Raw genomic sequence first — 21,144 nt, forward strand, 5'->3', positions numbered from 1 at the left:
TACCTGAAATTGAAAAATTGGGATAAATTGTTTATCTAAGATGGAAACAAAGGCTTACAGTTTGGGCATATAATGTTAAAAATAGTTAAGGATGTACTGCTTAGAATAATGGAGAATATATATTTGTTTTAGATAGAGGAAGCTAATAAAAGTAAGGGAAAGGGGACAAAGGGTTGGAAAGCTGTTGGAAGTCAACAAAAAGGGGGGGGAAAGGGAGGGGGTTAGAGATGAAAAAATTGGGGAAAATTGAATGTAAATGTGGAAATAATGGATTCTAACCCAATAAAAATTTTTCAAAAAAAAAAAACTTCTTGTCTGAATGGAAACCGCTGATAGACTTTTTACATGAAATGGATAACAAGGATTTGATGACATCTGGATTTATGGATTAAGAAACAGGAACAATAGAAAAAAGAGGGGTTTTGTGACTAACTTAGAATAAGTGGGACTCTAGAAATGATATATACTTGTGGCGGAGAAAATCGGAACTCAACTTGTAGTGTAATCTAAGAGTTTTTTTATTTTCTTTTTTATTTTCCTCTTAATTTTATAAATATATGTATTGTTAGTGTGTTATGTTTAGAAATGTGTTTTTTCTTGTTCTCTATTTTTGTTGTTTATTGTCTTGTGGTGTGTAGTTTATAATTTAACTAAAGAACATTTTAGTCAACATTATATACTTAGGAAAAAAAACAATGATAGATATTAACTTTAAGGCAGTAATAAGAGACATTGTGAGCAAGTGGAATTTATGGAAACCATTCAAATTATTCCTATTAAGAAGAATGAAAGTAATTAAAATGATAATTATCCCTAAGTTAACATTAACTTACCAATATTTTAATTATGAAACCCCCTCCCCACCTGGAGGGCTTGGCAGAAATTCTTGAGTTCCTTTATATTGTTAGCAGTCAGACATACCCTCACAGTAGTAAGACCAAACTAAACCACTATGTACACCAAAAATATGTATTGGATGCTAATAATGAATAAATATCCTATAAATATGCAAAATGTATGACGTAATATCTACAAAAATGTAATACTCAAGAACAATGTAAAATAGTTGTCCTCAAATGACCCACAAGTAGCACAACCAGTAGGTTCCAGTCACTAAAATTAGCAAATCTATATATGTAAAGATATATATGACTGTAAAGACTATATATGACTGACTCTTCAACGCCCAGCCCAAACCCCTGGACCTAGAAACATGAAATTTGGGGAGATGTAAACATCCACTAAGAAGGGATTTTAAGAAATGTGCTGCCTGCTTGTGCCCCCACCCACTGCCAGCTTGGCCACTCTTCCCTGATTGGGCCAGCCTTTCAAGGTCATTTACATATGCGGGCTGATTGGGGCTCACAACATTCCACACCTCATCCCCTCCCCCCCTGACCCGAGACAGTTGGAACACAGAGGTCATTTGCATATGTGGCCTGACTGGTCCTCACCCCCACATTCTAAACAGTATGCAGTTGCTATTGGGAGTCATTGAATGTGTCCTGGGATAAAATGCACCTCCCAGTCTTCCCCTAAAAGTTCACTAGGGTTGCCAGTCTCCCTAACTTGAGGGAGGATTGCTTCTCACATGGGCAGTTTTACATGGCCTGTCCCAGCAGCCTGGATCCTAGCACTTGAGGGAAAACCACCAATGTGGTTTACAAAGAGGTCCTTAAGTAGAAAAAAAACAGTTGTACATATTTTTCACTTTATTTATTGCACTACAATCTTTTCCTTTTAAAGTCTGTTCAATAAATGTTACATTTTGAAATTCACTTCATCTGGTTTTGGCATCAACACGCTTTGCTTTATTCAAACACTTTTGTGAAGCTCAGGTACTATGCTATTATACTACAAAACCAACTAAAAACAAAAACCCACAAACCAAAATATGTTACATACCCATAAGTATTATAACTGTATTTAAAGTAGTTAAATACCATAGTGAAGTACAAGTATCAAGCTAGTACAATATAAACAGTCACTGTAATATACCAGATGGAATGAATATATCAAAATGCGCACTCTTACAAATCATCAAACAAGGCTTCCATAAGGATAAAAGAAAAGAATGACTCTGTCACCCTCTACTGTTAAACAATGTAAACCATCAATTAGGCAGTATGTCTTTACATCAAAAGTGGAGATGACCCATTCAATGTAACTGTTGTTAATGACGGCCTTTGTTGTAAATAACTGACTTAACAAATGTTCCGGTAAGACCTATTTCCGGTCGCCTTCATCAGAAATCGTAAACTTTGGTGTTCAACCCAATCATCCCAAAAGTAATGTCCACAACAGTTTTTGCCATAGCAAATTACACAAAGGTCACAGCAAAGTCATCTCAAACGAAACCTTCACATAGCAATCCCCTGCTCTCCCGCTCCCACCCTCCATCCCCCACCCTCGTTTACCTGCTGGGGGGGGGGAACACACCTCCCAGGGGGACAGAGCAAAACTGCTCTGTCCCCCTTGTCTCCCCCCAGTTATGTTTGTTCTCTTGTGTGTATTTTTGGCACACAGAAGCAAAATTAGCAAGCATGTTGGAAGGGAAGCTTGGTACAAATGGGTGGGAAAAGCTTTCAAGTTATAAGGAACAGAGTAGCTGTTTCCTGTTTCAGCCCACCAGGGTTAGATAGCTCGGCTTGCCTCAAAGAACGAGTTCTCAGAACACTGTCTGATCTTTACCTTAGTAGAGTTATATAACTGTAGTCCTCCCTGCTTAAACTTATCACCGAAGGCTCATTCCAGAAGTAAACACAAGAACTCAGCACCCAGTTAAGCCCCAGCACCCTTTGCTCCTTTTGCTCAGGAAAGAAGAACCATCACAATTCAAGAAACAATTCAAAGATACCATAGCGAAGTAGCTAGACTGTGACACTGAGAGATCTCTGTCTTTTGGTGCTACACCTCTGAAGATGCCAGTCACAGCTGCTGGCGAAACGTCAGGAACTACAATGCCAAGACCATGGCTATACAGCCCGGAAAATCCACAACAACCATAATTCAAAGATCAACCATCAACAAGTATGTAGCGGAGGGATCCCTTGCATTCTATTGGGCATGCATTTTCAAGAGCGGGTGAAATCTGTTTCCATAGCATCACCACTCTGAGGTTTCAGCCAATATAAAAACGACTTTATAGCCGTGGCAGTGCATTGGGTACTGAGCAGATTCTCTTATTCATTCTGACTGGCAAGCCTCAACTGTGTAGATTCTCAGTCAGTCATAATTTATCATAGTTGAACGTTCTGCTGCTATTTGTACAAAAATGATGGAATAGCTGGGAAAGGGTCAGGAATGAAAGGTGAATAAGGTGCAACTGTTCACCCTTTGCCCTCTTCAGTGCACACTTAAATAAGCTTAACTGTGTACATTTAATGTCTGTGGCAAAGGTAAGAAAGTAAAATTAAGAAAGTGGCTGTAAAGCTGAAAAGACAGATGTCTGGCATTAAATCATTGAGTCTTCCACAGTAATAATTTGACATACGTGTTTAAATGGACAAACACAATGTGTAAATGAGGCAATGGCAGATCTCACAAAAGCAATTCACATCGACTATATCTGTGATTGCATTACATTTGACCATCATAAAACAGCGGGAAATCTTCATGGCGACAATGGACATATTGTGCAAACCAGGCATAAGAAGCGGTAATTTCCCCATCTATTGGTACTAAGCTTCCCTTCCAACATGCTTGCTAATTGTGCTTCTGTGTGCCAAAAATGTACACAAGAGAACCAGCATAACGGGGGGGGGGGGGTGACAGAGCAGTTTTGCTGACTAAACCAGCCCTGGGAAATCTCTGGCTGCAGCTCAAAAGTTCAGCCATTTAGAAATGGACAGAAACGTGTAAAAGGATAGAAGCCAATAAAGACAAAAGCAAAAAAATTTTTTTTAAAAAAACAAGTGATATTCATGGGATCCTTTGAAGAGTCATTAACTAGTGACATTGGCTCATTAACCTAGATGGACATCTAATTGCTCCAGTTTTACCAACAGAACCACTATCACATATTAGAAATCTAGAGGTACCACCAGCCATTGGGTTTAAAAGCACGAGGCTCTCCCAGATACAATATGATGGGAGATCCACGGAGATCTCTCCCACTGTCTTAAACTGTAAACAGCCAACACAGCGGAGAGGCCTGGTTCATTCTGGGGCTACAGGACAAGAAAGGGGAGATTAATGCCATATTTTCACAAGCTCAGTTCTTTCCCCCAGAGCTGTTCTTATGGGGAAAACATACAAGCTAATGCATAGGGCTTGTGAGTTGTATCTGCAGTTCCAGGAGAATTAGAGGGACAAGAAAATACAACAGAACAAAAAGATTAAACCCTCACACTACCTTCACACTCAATAAAAATCTCACCCCCAACTCTGGTGGCTTTTATTTACTGTTAAAAATCCATGAGCGTTTCATTGGCTGGTTTCCCCAGATGTCTGGTCTACTTAAGCGCTATGAGAGACAACCCAACAGTGGCCTTGCGTTGCAGTTCTGCCACCTCCAAATCTAAACACTTGTCCATCAAGTGTTTTCAGAAAGTGGGTGGAGTCAGGTCTTGCCTAGTGTGACTTCTGATTGGGCACTGGAGATCCGAGGCTGTGCAGATTAAAATAACATTCTTTTGGTTGCAGCTACTACTTTGGTTTTCTTCTCTTTCACCCTTCTTTCCCAGTTTATTTTTTAAATTACTCTTCTTTCCCCCTGTCTTTGGGCTCCCTGTGTGTTTGGCTGTGTCTCCTACAGCAGCCATTTTGGGGTTGTGCTCATCAGCACCCTGTGTCAGAATTCCCAAGGCACAAAAAGATTGGAGACCCCTGCCCTAAAGGCCTGAGCACAGGACTTCCTCAATAACTCATGAACAGGACCAAGGCATCAACATGGGGTGAAAAGCCGTTAGGCAGAATCTATTCAGTAAAATGCATCAAAGAACACTGCAACCAAGGAATTAAAAAGCAAAATATTGGTTCAACCTCTGAATGCAACAGGAGGAATGTCTTACCATGCATGGCCACAGAAAATCCCTGGCAAAACCCAGCAACTGGATTCAGAAATCAGTGTATCTCCTGACAGAAGCTGCATAAAATCCATGGAGCAGAGCTTTTGCTAACATCAAACAAAGGACCCTTATCCAAAAGGACCCTTAAAATATACTGAGAAAAAAACTCAGGTGTGAAACTGATACAAGAGCAACAACCCTCGTTAACTCAGTTACAAATGCACTTGCAAAAAAGGCATTCTACCAGCTTCGGTTAGACAGAAGATGGCCACCCTACCTTGACTGACCTGCCCGTGTGGATCTGTGCTACGGTTACCTCGAAGCTAGACAACTGTAATGGACTCTACATGGGTTTGCCCTTAAAAGCAACTTGGAAACTCCAGTAGTCAGAATGCTACAGCCAGGTTAATATCGGACACCAGGAAGAATAAAAGCGTCACATCCATTCTACAGACACTTCATTGGTTACCAATCAGTTGGTAGTGGAGAGTGCCCTCAAGTCATAGCTGACTTATGGCAACCCCTGGTGGGGCTTTCATGGCAAGAGACTAACAGAGGTGGTTTGCCATTGCCTGGCTCTGCAACCCTGGTCTTCGTTGGAAGTCTCCCATCCAATTACTAACCGAGGTAGACCCTGCTTCGCTTCTGAAATCTGACAAGATCAGGCTCTCCTGGGCTATCCAGGTCAGGGCTACCAATCTGTTACCAAGTTTAATGAAAGGTTCTAGTTATCACTTAAAAAGCTCAGAATGGCCTGCAACCCAAATACCTGCAGGACCATTTCCCCACTGTTCTCTGCTGTGACAGCTTCTCTCATCTAAAGCCTTTTAAAGGTGCCACCCTGCATATGGCTAAAATCAGCATTTGCATTCCCAGTGGTGGTTCCCATCTTCTGGAACAGCCTGCCTGAGGCGGTCCCGTTTCTATCATTCCACAAAATTTGCAAAACTGTAATGTTCTAGAGGGCGTTTTTGAAGAGATAAGAACTGTAATGGAATGAAATAGCCCATGAGGGCCCCTTTATAACTGAATAGGATTGTAGTCCACTGTAGGAATCCCATACATTGCCCTATACCTTGTAATCCATTTTCTGTACTGTTTATAGCATACCTTGCCTTACACAGTTTTTTATTTACATTGATCTCTAATTCTGTAATTCTAGTCCAATTGCATTATACATGGTTGCCTTATGCTGATGTACTGTTTTATATCCGGTAATCCGTCCTGAATCACGGCAAGAAAGGCAAACTATAAATAAAGTGAATAAAACAGGAATCGTTCCTGGCTTTAGGATACAGGACATGGCAAGTTTGAGAATGTCGCTTATCCCATGTACATTCAAAATGCACATGCAGCCTAGCTGCTTAGAAACAAATTCACATACAGAGGCCCTTTTCACACTACTCACCGGCTTCCGAAACGTCGCAAGATGTAGCACAAAAAACACGGAAGATAGCGTCTTCTCGCGCAACATCACGCAAAACTCGCATGAGAAGACGCTATCTTCCGTGTTTTTTTGCGCTACATCTTGCGACGTTTTGGAAGCCGGTGAGTAGTGTGAAAAGGGCCCTTGTTACAAAACAATGTATGTAATTTCTATACTTTAATGTGTAATTCTCTTAACGTTTGATGTTCCAATCCTAAATGAGATACATTGCAAAGTTACCACAAGGATATTTCTATGACCAGGATTTTCTTTGGTTGCCTTTGGCTTCCCAGAAACCAATGAATGGGGTGGCCCTGGGCAAACAACACCGACATTTGATGTCAGAAGAAGTGAGATTCAAAGCCAGGAATCCGGGAGCCTAGCTGAGCATTGCTTCCAAAGTAGTATCTATGGCCATTAAAACACCGACTTAAAGAATAGGGAAGTTAAATCACAAAGCCAAGTCAGTTGTAACTGACCTTTGTGAAACCCTCAAACACACTTTCCATTAAGAAGTATTGTTAGCTGTGCATACTCCTGAGCAGCTTAGGAAGTTTTCATGCATTATGCATTAGCCTTTTATCAACCTCCTTTCCCAGCTATCTGGAAACAAAGAGAGTCGTGGAAGTGGCAGCCTTACCAGCTGAGTACATGTGCAAGATTTTTTTTAAAGCGATACACAGTGCAGCTCATGTTCAGCTGGACCTAGCATTACATTGACTTACCTTGCCTTTTTCCTGCTGATATTCTATCTGGATGTTGGTCAACTTAGTCCGCAATTCCTCATTTGCAGCTTGGACAGCATCAACCTCCATGTCAGGCTTCTCTCCCTTTGCACGGCTTTTCTTCGACATAGCTTAGAATATTGATTCTTACATCTACTCTGTGACAGCAGCCAAGCGGGTCCGCACATTGGCATTAAGAAGTAAAGCAGCACTCACTGCCACTCCGCAAAGAATCCCGTACCGTCACGGTCATCGTCTTTCATATTCTGAAAGAGACAAGACAGATGCTGAATGTTAACTGATCAAAAAGAGTACTGAATGCATAAAATAGGCAGGATCCAGCCAAACATCTCATTTCCCTGGCATCTCTTCTCTGCTACAGCCAACTGGCCCAACCTTAGGCTGACTACACACACACAAACATACAGCACATGCATTGCAAACAGCTGTTGGGCTTAACATCATATGCAGCCCAATTACAATGCTTTCTTCAGCCCTTAAGACAGGACATTTGTTGCATAGCGTGGTGCTGACCCACTTCTACAAGAGCAAACTTCAGAAATCCAGGGACTTGTGCTGTGCCTCTCCCTCCCTGTTCCATTCAGCTGCAGCTCGGAAACCAAAGACTTCCATGTTCACAATAAGCCACAGTTCCCTGTACATCTGTCTGGAATCCTTATATATAATCAAGAAGCAAACCACGGTTCATAGTTCAGACCTCAAGATCAACACACAAGTTGCAATCAAGGGGAGGTGGACAGAAGCATGCATACCGAATCAAAGCTTCCCAAAGCTTTCCCCGCAGGCCAGATGAACTTTAAAGTGCCTTCCCACCATCCCACTTACCTGGGCTTTCCCACTGGCCGCTGCGGCAGCGGAGGCGACGGCTCTGGGCCTTCCCCACCTCCCAGCTGGCCGCAGCGGCAAAAGCAGTGGTTCCAGGCCTTCCAGCTGCCCAGCTGCCCACCCATCTGACTCTCGGCCATTTTGGGCCTGTTTTGGCCTGGATTGGGGCCGAAACAGCCCGGATCGGGGCTCTGATGGGTGGTGGATCACTCTCCTGCTCAGCAGTGGCCCAATCCTGACCATTTTGGGCCCTTTTTCTGCCATTTTCAGCCACTTTTTGCCATTTTGGGCCCAATTTCGGCCCTGAATGGCCAGGATTGGGTCCAAAACAGCCAGGATAGGTGACATCAGGGGGTGTGGCATATGCAAATCAGTTATGTTAATGACATGCTTCCAGTGATGTCAAGGGGCATGACATATGCTAATGAGTTATGCTAATGAGTTCCTCCAGCTCTTTTTCTACGAAATGACCCCTGCTTAGGCCAAAGATGAACAACTCAGCTGTGTGTGAGTTGGACATATCCAATGCAAAGTGAAGAAGAAGTTACACATTTGCTTGAAGACATGATTGGTTTTGTAGAATAAAGGCAGAAAGAATAGCTATGATATATTAATCTAAACTAGGCATTAAATATTTTATATCTAGGAATGTTGCATGTAAAAGCCCTGTGGCTTTATCTGAGAGCAGCCCTCTGTAGCTCAAGACGCCCGAGGCATTTTCTCCCACAAACCTCGGATGACCTATATTTCCTGCCTCATTTCTCGTTCCTATGTAATAGGAAATGACTGCATGAGTAGCATGGCTGAAGCTTCTAACTCCTGACATCTTCATGAAAAATAATGCAACCTGATTCCTTCCGCTTGATCCAGAGTCGTTTCAGTGCTTACAAGAGAGGAAGACTAACCCAGATAAATATTCTCATCACAAAGTCATTCAACGGCGAATCGGTGACTGTGCAGTCACCAGTTTCACTTTATACCATCACATCTCTTCCTCCTCCTTCATCCACAAATTAAAGGATTCCACTCTTCACATACATACCTACAAGTAGACACAATCTCCAAAAGCCATTTCTATACTTGGCTGCTTTACTTAGATATACTTTCTCTGTGTGTGTGTGTTCCATATTTGCTGCCTATAACTCTTTGGTCTAGTGTTCTTCACAGAGAAACCAAAAACAATGCTTTGTCCAACTCCACTGAGCAGTTCTGAGTTGTGGATGTGCCTCCTACAGAGTTCATTTCTCTGCAATCAGAGTACTTGCGAAAGATTGAGGATGTCATTTTGTAAAATCTGTTAAACAAATATACCACGTGCTCTTGTATGTGTAATGACCAGGGCTTTTTTTTCTGGGAAAAGAGGTGGCGGAACTCAGTGGGTTGCCCTCGGAGAAAATGGTCACATGGCTGGTGGCCCCACCCCCTGATCTCCAGACAGAGGGGAGTTTAGATTGCCCTCTGCACTGCTCAGCGGTGCAGAGGGCAATCTAAACTCCCCTCTGTCTGGAGATCAGGGGGCGGGGCCACCAGCCATGTGACCATTTTCAAGAGGTTCCGGAACTCCGTTCCACTGCGTTCCTGCTGAAAAAAAGCCCTGGTAATGACTCACCCAGCATGCTTTGCTAGCCACCAAAGACACTTCATTAAAGTGCAGCTTTGGAGCCATCAAATAATTTGGACCCATATTTCAAAACAGTTGCAAAAAAAAAAAGATCTTCTTTCTCCTGCTAGTTACTTTGCAAGTGCAAAATTGCATTCTCTTCTGCTGTGCAGATACTCAGGCAAAAGGAGGATTGTGGTCTTCACTTTGCAGTTATACTGTCATTAATGAAAGAAGGAGCCATTAGCTGACACCCAGAAAAGATCAATTGCTCTTCCCGGACAGCTAGCAAGCAAACAGCATAACAAATAGAGTCACTCAACATCCATTACAATATATTCTAGATCTTTGCTTTCCTCCTTCCTGAATAAAGGTCTCCTTCACTTTGATTGGGAGGCAATTACAACAACAAAAAAACCCTGAAGCCAACACTCAGACAGCTACTCAGGAAATACCCTCGCTGCAATCAATCCAAAGTACTCACTCCTTTCCAGGGTCAAATTCTGAAAAATACACTTCTACAGAAACTGAAAGTATATGGTGTTGACTTAGCTGGCTGCCTATGTCATCCAGAAACCTTCCCCAGCAGTCCACACACACTACGGCCTCTGGAAACTACTTTTCCCAGACTTCCTGATGTCTCAGATGCTGTTGAAGTAGTCTATGCACCAGAGGGGCTTCCAGCAAGTCATTTGGGGAGGAGGAAGGGGGCAGCAGGGTAGGAATTTTTCAAGACATGGGAAAGAGATTTAGAAAAGCTACCTTAAGTCATACAGCTCTTCAGAGTCAAACCAAGACCAAAATCAGAAATTATGACTTAAATTTAACAACTGTCCAAATCAGAAAAAAGGCTGCGGAGCAACTGGCTCAAATACCATCCAGATTCTAGAAAACAGGAAATGTGTATTTCCAAAGTGAGAAAGAGTCACTCTGATACAACTATAATATAAATTTGTTTCCACTACATAGAACGCTAACATCAAAAGTACAAAAAAAAAAAAGTCAAGATTCAATATCAGTGAACCCATGAAAACGATCAACTAATCAACGAATAAATCCCACGCTCTTGTTAAAACATTTTGAGCAAGCAGGTCACTCATCGGCCAGATTCCCCAACATATTGACCTCAAAAGCACAGGCAGCCATCACTGTATTTCACAGAGAAGCCCACCCCTGTCAAAAAATCCCACACATTTTCAAAACTTGTTCACTGTGTGAGCCACCTTTCAATGTCTCTGCCAGAGTCCTGCAGAAGTAGGTCACTGAGAGAAAAAAAGAAATTGTCATGTTTCAGCTCAGTCAAAACTTATTCTAACAGCCTCCATGATTTCCCTCAAGTTAAACAAACAAATCCAAGCCAAAAGAAACACCATCTAAACCAAGAGGCTTGTTAGTATATGAAGTCTTAAAAGTTTGACCAAACTGTGTGAGCACACCATGCACTAGAGCACACAATGAGCCAAGCTACAAGTGACACCTGACACAGGTTGGACACTTGTCAGCTTCCCTCAAGTTTTGATGGGAAATGTAGGCATCCTGGTCTTGCAGCTGTAATGGAGGGCCAAGCCGTAAAACCAGGACGCCTACATTTCCCATCAAAACTTGAGGGAAGCTGACAAGTGTCCAACCTGTGTAAGGCATCACTTGTAGCTTGGCTCTAAGTGATTGACAGGAGAAGAAAAGATTGACTCAACTTTAAGCCTGCTGTATTCTAGTGCTCCGTGACTACAGGTAATTACCAAGGTGTTGCTGACATCCATAAGGGACAGAAATGCAAGTTATTAGTACCTAAAGAAAACATGGAATCTCAGGCCCGTATTATCTTGCCTATCCCACCCCTTCCCCCCACCTGCCATTCTGTTGTGAACATTTAAATATTGACCTAATAAATGTTCAGTTGAATACATCTGATGATGTGACTTCAATTTTGACTCCTGAAAACTTAACATGGGAATAAACACTGGTAGTCCTTAAATTGCCCTTTGGACTCCTGTTTTATCAGGAAGGGTTTGTGGATTACACTGAAAGCCTGCAGTCAACAACAGACTTAAACCTACCCTATTTCAATTTTATTTACTATAATCTCTTATTTTCCATTTACTCAACAGACTCTACATGCAAGAAACATAATCCGGAGTTTTCAGTATTTTTTCAGATTTTTCAAACAAACCTGTGATGATGTCTTGAAAGAGACAACAGAAAAAACCTTGAGAAATCTAATTTTTGACCAACCTTGAGAAATCTAATTTTTGAAAATTCACATGTGAAATAGGTGTACACACTGATAACAATGATCATATTACACACTCCACTGGTTATGTTTCAAAGCAATTTATTCCACTCCAGAGGGACCTATTTGCTATTTTGATTTTTAAAATTGTATCTCACAAATTGAAGGATTAAATGAAGTAAAACTGACTCTCACTCAATACAACTATTTGATAATTTCAAAATCACAGTACGTCATCAAATGCCTATTTAAATACAGTGTGCACAAAGGGGGGTGGTTCTGGTGGGGCTGCTTAGGGACAGAATTCCTCAGGTGAGGTCATATTCAAAGACAATACCGCAGATCATCTGGGGTAAAGACATTTAATTTACCACGGGTGGTGAACTCGGGGTGTTATTAAAAGCACCTTGCAGTTCTACAAGATCAGCCACAGACAAGAATAAGAAATTTTAAAAGAAGGACATACCAACTCTCGGACTACGAATTGCCGAAAGAGCTGCACAGCATACATCAGCACAGAACAGCTTAGCCATGTGCTTAGCCATCTAAAAATAAAGAGGCCACTTGGACAAATCCTCTACCTGTGGAGCAGATGATACCATCTGCTCCTGCCCCAGCCGATCAGCATCACTTCTGCTTTGTGGGAAAGTTGGTTGGGTTGCCCTCACACTCCGGACAACCTCATATTCAGTGGCTTTGGTGGGTACACGCAGCACACACCATGTGTGACAAAGACAAAAAAATCACAGGCCAGAGAATGATTGGTGCTCACTGGCACACGTGAGCAGGACCTGTGGAGATCCTTAGGAGTGAATGAAGGACAAGTATGGCCTCTGGCGTGTATTCTGCCTTGGCATTCCTCCAAGGTACGTGGCTCTTCCGTGGGATGACGAGTCACTAAAAAGCTGGCTTCAAAGCTTTGCTTAATGGAGTGGTGGGATACAGACCACTGCTCCGGAAAAGGCACCTTTGGACTCCAAAGAAAAATCTTTTATCTTAGAGACTTTCAACGACTTTAATCACTACACATCCATATATTGCTAAAGTACCTTTAAAAGAGGGCATCCATAGGTGCAAATTAAAAGCCAGGTGGAAGTACTTTGCAGAGAGAGTCAACAGAGTTTGGGACCTTTCAGACTTGAAATCACAGATACAGGGCAGGAAATCCTTTGTGAGCTGCCCTCCTCCCTCGCTGACACACATTCACAGTAGGTGAGAAGAGACACAAATCACATGTCGATCACCACAAGTAAAAAGCAATCCACATCACCGAGGATCAGGGCCTTTTTTCTGGGAAAAGAGGTGGTGGAACTCAGTGGGTTGCCCTTGGAGAAAATGGTCACATGGCTGGTGGCCCCGCCCCCTGATCTCCAGACAGAGGGGAGTTTAGATTGCCCTCCGCGGAGGGCAATCTAAACTCCCCTCTGTCTGGAGATTAGGGGGCGGAGCCACCAGCCATGTGACCATTTTCAAGAGGTTCCGGAACTCCGTTCCAACACGTTCCAGCTGAAAAAAAGCCCTGATGAGGATACATGTTATGCATCTGCACCGGTCAGCAGCACCTGTGCAGGCAGACAAAACATACCAGGACAGGCAAACAACGTATAAGAAGAGCTCATAGTTTGCAAAATTCCTTTCCTCGAGAAAGGGCTGCTACCTATTACACTGCCTTTGGAGGAAACGGTCTTTCGCAGAACAAACGGAAACTGTTTCCAGGGTGTTCTTTGTAGACAGCATATTCTAGCCCCCTGGCTTTTGTACTGTAGCAAATTACACATTTCAAGGAGTGACAGGGGAACACCAATACGCAGCCTTCTTCTTGAACAGCTCCAAATCTTAGAAGAGGCTTCTTTGATCCTCTGCCTGAGGGCACAAATAGTTTGGTTGCAGGAGCTGTGTGTGTGTGCATGTACACAATCAGTCTGCGCACTTTCATGCACAAGGCTCTAAACAAGAAATAATCCATTTTCAAGTCTACTTGTATGCACTATGAAGTATGGTCAGACACAGGAATCTCATTCCAACTTGACCTCGTCATCTTCTCTGTCTGAAGACAATCTCTGCCGCTTCCCTCCAAACTGGCAGCTGGTTACAGGAGAGTTGGCAGCACACAATGATCTAGAGAAGATTCCTATTACATTGAGGACTATGAGCAATGAAGATGCTTGCAATATGCTAAGACATAACATGCTGCCTGCTTCCACACTCAATTCACTGATTATTCCAAGTTCTCCCCCTGCCCAAATCCCATATGCTATGCTGCACCAAATACCCAGGTGAAAACGCCCTACAGCCTCTCCTACATATGAATAACTCCATAAAACAAAATCCACAGAAGAATTCCAGAGCACCAGAAAAGACAAATTAAGATTTTAAAGGGAACACAGTATTGCACCTATTTGATTTTTATCATGCCAACTGGATCCAGTTGTGACTCTCTGCAAAGGGAATGTAATTTTTACCATCTCACCCCATAGCTGTTTCTAGGGTGGGGGGTCCTTCCCCCATATGAGGGGCATTTCAAGGGGAATAAGAAGTTGCGCTTTGTACACAGATATCTCCACACCATCCAAGTCATGCATATTTTCCCCATGTAATGAGAAACATTTTGCTATTTAGATTAACCTAGTTTTAAATGTAGTAAAATATAAAATTGAAGCTTTTGGATTAGTTCACTGTAAAAACAAAGCAGCTACAATGTACACGTAAATATGTACATGGAACACAGCACACACCAATCTTTTCCCAAAAAAGGTATGCTGAAAACACACAGGAATAATATATAATAATGGAGTTACTCATAATAATAATATAAAAATCAATCACAAAGCTTTGCACCAGAGTTCAGCAGCAGCCCATGCAGGAAACATTCAACAACAGCACCTTCTGTGGTTGCCACCAAGACAGAAACAACACTGGTTCATGCTAGCATTGTTCACACTACAACCTTCTGTATAGAAACTGCATCGGCGACAAAGTGCCCACACCGCCTCCCTTCGCTGCTGGTTGGTGATGATGCACGGAAACGGCTTCGCGCCTGGCTGTCAGTCGCTGTTGGCAGAACGATATAGGATCCAGTCTGGAGCATCACCAGATCCCCCCGGCAGCTGTATTAATTCGACACAAGACAGCATTTTCTCCATCATAGCCAACAGAAGGAAAGTCCCAACTGGGCACGAATGGCTACACTGCAGAGTTCTGGTTGCAGTTAAAGAGCACATATTTGCAACGGCAAGTTCTTGGTATTAAAAAAAATGGGAATTCATTGCTAGTCCCAAATCACTGGGCACTGCTCATATGTCAGCAGCTGATTTGTTTATAAGCTTAAGAACACAGAATTTGTCAAATGTAATGCAAAACTGCTGTTTCAAACCAAACACCCGACCCTTTGGCTTGTTCTGAAGAGACGGAGAAAGCCTACGATAGCAGCTTTTGCAAATTGTCTTGCTGGGGGGTGGGGGATGCTCTGGAGAAAGCTGACATGTCAGTGAAGTCCTAGTGTCCTTTCAGTGATCTTTGGGGGCGGGCAGCTGCAACTTTGCTAATTGTCTTGCTGTGGGGGGGAGATGCTCTGGAGAAAGCTGAGAAAGTCGCAGCTGCCCACCCCCAGAGATCATTGAGAGCAGGCTTGTGACTGGAGGAGCGATTTGCAGAAGCGGGCTTTCTCCGTCTCTTCAGGCAGGCATTCTAACAGAGAGGGGAAGGAACAGAAAGGGGTGGGGGAGAGGGACTTCAATTCCCAGAAAGACTTGCGAAAATGATCAAGTGCCGTTCGCGTGTAAGATGTCACTTGTAGCGAGGCTCTGAGGTAGGGTTACCAGCCTCCAGGTAGTCGCTGGAGATTTCCAGGAATTACAACTGGTCTCCAGGCCACAGAGATCAGTTCACCTGGAGAAAATGGCTACTTTGGGGGGTGGATTCTATGGAATTATGCCATGCCAAGGTCTTTTCCCTCCCCAAACCCCACTTTCTCCAGGTTTCACCGCCCAGATCTCCAAGAATATCCCAACTTGGAGCTGACAACCCTAGACTGAGGGGTGCTGCTGACACTTTTTAGCCTTTTCTGATATGTTTCCAGTCATGGCCTCCCCAGCATGGGACTGCAAGTTCTTACTGGGGAATGTATGGGACACCCCCCCCCCCAAGAGAGAGAGTTCACCAGTTCTTGCTCCCTTCACAATTTCCAAGCAGGAACTCCAAAATAGTTATGTCAAACATTCGTTTACATAGATGAAATGCGGGGGCTGTGTCTGTGTGTGTAAGCACACCCTGAAATTGCTAAGAAAAGGATCCTGGACCACTCAGAATTTTCTTCCTCACTTCAGCCTCATATTAGCCCCCTCGTGAGTGCTACATATAGAGAAAAGACAAGGTATGCTCTAAATAAATCAGCAAACACACAACAGTTGCGTTATGCAAATCCTCTTAGTAATCCCATTAGATTTCATGGCTTGTGATCACCTTTGCACCAATGGCTTTTGAGTCTGTGTCCTTCTGTCAGGTCTCGTATCTTGAACAATCTCACCATTCCCTCTGGCTCCCTATTATATCCCACAGAGGGCTAAGCTAGGGTTGCTAACCTCCAGGTGGGGGCTGGAGATCTCCTGGAATTGCAAATCATCTCCAGGACATAGAGATCAGTTCCCCTGAAGAAAACGGCTGCTCTGGAGGGTTGACTCCATGGAATTATATCCTGCTGAAGTCCTCTTCCTCACCAAATCCCACCCTTTCCAGGCTCCACTCACAAAATTTCTAGGAATTTCTGGACTTGGAATTGGCAACCCTAGGGCTAGCTAACCTTTTTTGGCAAGCGTGCCACTTGTCCAGGCCAAAGTACTTGGCAGTGACCCATTCTAACATGCACAACAATGCACAGGCACCTTCCAGAGACAGTGAGCACTTGCCTCTGGTCTACTAAACAGGGGAGCAGGCCGCGGCACAGTACTGGGAAGGAGGCCAGAAGTATAAGCCGGCCTTTCCCTTACCATACGCATGGGCCTTCTGCCTAAAGAGTGCCACGAATCCCTCCATCCAACCCTGAACTCAGTGCACTTATTTTCTACATGTCTGGATCGCCTTTCCTTCTACCTTTAGCTTTCCCACCTTCTAATCCATCCTGAAAACTCAGTTCTGCAGCAACACACCTTCAGTCGCCTTGGCCTGTGTCCTACCGCTCCACTCAGCAGCCTTCCAACAGAGTAATAGCCTGTTAACTGACAGGAAGGCTCCCTAGGCTGGAGGAAGGCTTCAGCATTTGCTGAGCAGAGTGGAAGGACACTGGCCTGTCCTTCCACAATCAACTGACATCCCATCCCTCTCTGACTCACCACCTTTGGCTCTTCTGAGCATGTTCCGCAATATGGCACTTGTCCCCATGTCCCAGGACAGTGCACGGTGGTTCCCACTATGAAATAGCCACTTGCACTGGAACAGGTGAAGCTGCAGGGCTCCCTGAGCTGCAGGCCTCATGCCAGGGATGGAAGTAAATGTGGCTCTTATGGTCGAGATTACTTAGAAAAACAGTCCTCCACAGTCTGCAGACTGAGTACCACTGCTGGAGAAGATGTGTAACAACCACCGCTAGATTCTTGCATCTGTCAATCATTTACATCCTCATTCTGCAAGCCCAACCGGGTCTGTCTAGACATCTGGAGGCATGCCGAGCATCCCAGTTCATTTATTTATTTTGTTTACTTCACTTATACCTTGCCTTTCTCTCTAGCGGAGATCCAAAGCGGCTTATGTTGCTCTCCTCTCCTCAGTCTGATCCTCACAACAACCCTGTGAGGTAGGATGAGCTGGTAAGAGAGTTTGAACGTTCAAGGTAAATTAAGCAACCACCACCTATTTACGAAAGGGGTTACTGAGCACATGCCCAAGGAACGCCGGAGAGGTGCAGCCTGTTTCTCTCTCTCACCCAGAAACATCAATGCATACAGTTCAGATCTTGAACAGCAGATTCGACCACGCGCAGACACACTTCAAAACATTGCCAACTGATGTAATAATAGCGAAGTCACCATGAACATTCCTCTACTGGGGACAGAGAAGGACCAAAGGGAAAAAATGGAGAGGGCTGATTTTGCCTTCTGAGGACCTGTTTCCATTTTTGGAGAGCACTGAAGAAGACTCATAATACATTTTCTCTTTGGGAGTAAGTTTAATGTTTTTAAGACGTTTTATGTGCTCAAAATATGAAGCGTGAAGATTTTCATGCAAGATTCTTTCCAGCATTAGATAATGACAAGAAGGGGACCTGAAAAACTTGCAGTGTGCGTTTGGGGCCGGGGGGGGGGGGATTACATTCTTCCTGCCAGCTCTGCAGTGGTGGCTCTCCCACACCCCTCCCCTGCCTATTTCCACACCAACACCTTTGTCAGCGTGGCTCACACCGTGGCAAGAAGACAGTGGCTCCTGCTGCTCTTTCTCCTCCTGCCCACAGTTCCATCGCCTCTGCAGTAGCAATTGCCACTCCTCCTTCACTGCCCACTTCCCTCAAAACAGCAGCACGAGATTCCAGCCTTTCCCCCAAAAAACTTTTCTTTCTTTTTCTGGAAACCTGGGAGGTCCCACAGGCCCTCAAAAAAAAGACCCGCTCTCTGTGTCCCACTTCTCTGGGGTTTTTGATCCACATGGTGGCAAGGTTCAGAATTTGATACCTGATCATTTTTGTCCAAATAACATACATTCTTCTGTTTACTACAAAAGGTGTATGTTCTGTTTTCACATTTTATTTTTGCCCCTCTCAGAAGTTAAAAACTAAAAATAGATGTGCCAAAGTAACAGGGTGCAGCAGTGTAGAGCTCTCACGCAACTTTGCTGGTAGAAAATGATGCAGCTATCCTATGCGCACTTACTGGGGAGTAAGCATCACTGAATAAAATGAGAACTTACTTCTGAGTAAACATATATACGATTGTGCTTGCAAGGCTCTTCTTATTTACTTCATTTATACCCCACTTTTCTCCAAAATGGGGACCAAAGCAGTTTACAGCATTCTCTCCTCCTCAATTTTATCGTCACAAAAGGTCGATTAGGCCGAGCGCATGACTGATTCAAGATCTCTCAGCAAGCTTCCATGGCACACTGGAGATCTGAATCCAGGGCCGTTTCCACACGGCTTACCTTATTCTGCAAAATAGCGAAATCTCACGTGAAATCTCGCGAGAAGAAGCTGTTATCACGCGAGAAGACTCAATAACAGCGTCTTCTTGCGAGATTTCGCTATTTTGCAGAATAAAGTAAGCGGTGTGGAAACGGCCCAGGTCTCCCTAATCATGTCAAACACTACACTATGCTGTCTCACTATATATTTTAATGTTTCATAAATATTGGCAAATGCTACAATTGTACATGCCAGCTAAGTTCTAAATTACGTATTTTAAATTTAAAGCAGTAAAATAATCAAAGGTCTTTTCTGACCCTTAGTCAACCAGGAGAAAATCTGTCACAATACAATTACTAATGTTGTTCTTAATTTTGCTGTGTATGACTCAAATTGTAAAAACAGTAAGAAGTAAAGTGAAGTGAAGTAAATTTTGGTCTTAAGCATTGCATACATTTCAATTCCTGCCCCCCGCCCCCAACTTTCTGTTTCTTTTTCCAGGGAAAAAATCCTTTCCCCTTGATTTCAAAGTTTAGACAACCATTCAAAGCTGTTTTTTAGAGGTAGGCCCTCTAAACAGAAAACAATGTTAAAACAAGGTATACAATTCACAATTCACTTATTTTATTTACAGAAGACATATGAATGATAATGCAAACAGATTCAGGACACGGTGCTCTCTTTAAGCCTGTTTGATCATTAGAAACCAGATTAAAAGTATTTTTGTCCTTAGGCAACCAGGATAAAATCTGACAATCCAGTTATTAGTCAAGCAGACTGATTTCAGATGGGGTTCAAGCGATAGCTCCTCTGCATATAATTCATTTCCAACCTCAGCTCCGCATTCACCATACTGGAACAACTTAGTAAAACAATTACAAAGCATGAAAAGTGATTAATTTAACAAAGTGATATGGGAATTGCTACATGAACAATAATGAAGGGATGGGGAACGGAACTTTACAAACATCTCATTGTTTTTGCCAATATCAAGTTACTATTTCAGCGTGAGATTGGGGAACAGCTCACCAATATAACTGGCATTCAAGTTTGCACAATTGGGTTCCCTCCAAAAAAAATTTAAGTTGTTACAAGTACAGATATTAAAAGTAGGAATCATTTCTGAACAATTTTTAGAATGTTGGATAAATATTGAAATATTCACATTTCAGGCAAATTCAGGTGAAATTAATGCTAAACCAGTTTAGTGCTGATAAGTTAAAAAGGTAAAGATGTGCAAGCACCGAGTCATTACTGACCCATAGGAGGACGTCACATCATGACGTTTTCTTGGCAGACTTTTTACGGGGTGGTTTGCCATTGCCTTCCCCAGTCATCTACACTTTACCCCCAGGAAGCTGGGTACTCATTTTACCGACCTCAGAAGGATGGAAGGCTGAGTCAACCTTGAGCCGGCTACCTGAACCTGGCTTCCGCCGGGATTGAACTCAGGTCATGAGCAGAGCTTCGATTGCAGTACTGCACCTTACCACTCTGCGCCATGGGGCTAGTTAGCCAATGATGTACAGAAGCCAGGTGGATGCTTAGTGTTCTCAAAAAGATTCTTCTATGCTAACAAATTTTCCAAAGTAATCATGGCTCAACGTAATTATTACTCTCTAAAGCATTATTATCTCTGATAGCTATGCAATACAATACCCAGAAGTGCTGTCCCAACTTATTACTCCACAATTTTAAATGAACTGAAAGGTGCACGCAAGAATTACTAACAAGGTTTAACAAAAGGGGTTTTATGCATGCTTGCTAAACCATGACGATGCCCACAAAACGGCTGCTTTGATGTCAAGTTTCCTCTTATTAGATCATAACCAGTTTAATTACCTGTGCCTGGTCATTAAACTGGTACACTGTATTTCCCTCTACTTAAGCAATGACTTTGGTACTTTCATGCACTGATTATTTAAAGGAATAGCTCCACAGCACATTTCTGTCATCAAAACAAAACATGCCTTTTTCAAAAAGAAATAATGAACAAAGATAGGAAGAAGCAGAAAAAAGGAGACTGAAATAATGCCTTCCAAGGTTTTTTGCATTCAGTTCAGTGAACTGGGGAAAAAGCAATCCGACTAATGCATACATTAGCACAGGTCTTGTAAGTGGATGATGAAGTGAGCAAAAAGAGAACATGGGGACAATGCTACTAAATGCATTAAGACAAACAATAAGAATCATTTTATGTACA

At 43.0% G+C, this 21,144-nt stretch overlaps 1 protein-coding gene across 2 annotated transcripts in view; it reads right to left on the bottom strand.

Annotated features, from left to right (window-relative positions):
- The window catches only part of JAKMIP1 (janus kinase and microtubule interacting protein 1), an 88,721-nt gene extending 81,432 nt beyond the window's left edge, over positions 1-7,289 (bottom strand). For both annotated transcript variants that reach the window (XM_054999276.1, XM_054999277.1), the window contains exon 1: positions 7,161-7,289. In XM_054999276.1, the coding sequence (XP_054855251.1) occupies positions 7,161-7,289 (129 nt within the window). The remainder of the gene's footprint in view (positions 1-7,160) is intronic.
- Between the last annotated feature and the right edge of the window lie 13,855 nt (positions 7,290-21,144).

This window comes from Eublepharis macularius, chromosome 15 (assembly GCF_028583425.1).
Source record: "Eublepharis macularius isolate TG4126 chromosome 15, MPM_Emac_v1.0, whole genome shotgun sequence".
Lineage (NCBI taxonomy): Eukaryota > Metazoa > Chordata > Lepidosauria > Squamata > Eublepharidae > Eublepharis > Eublepharis macularius.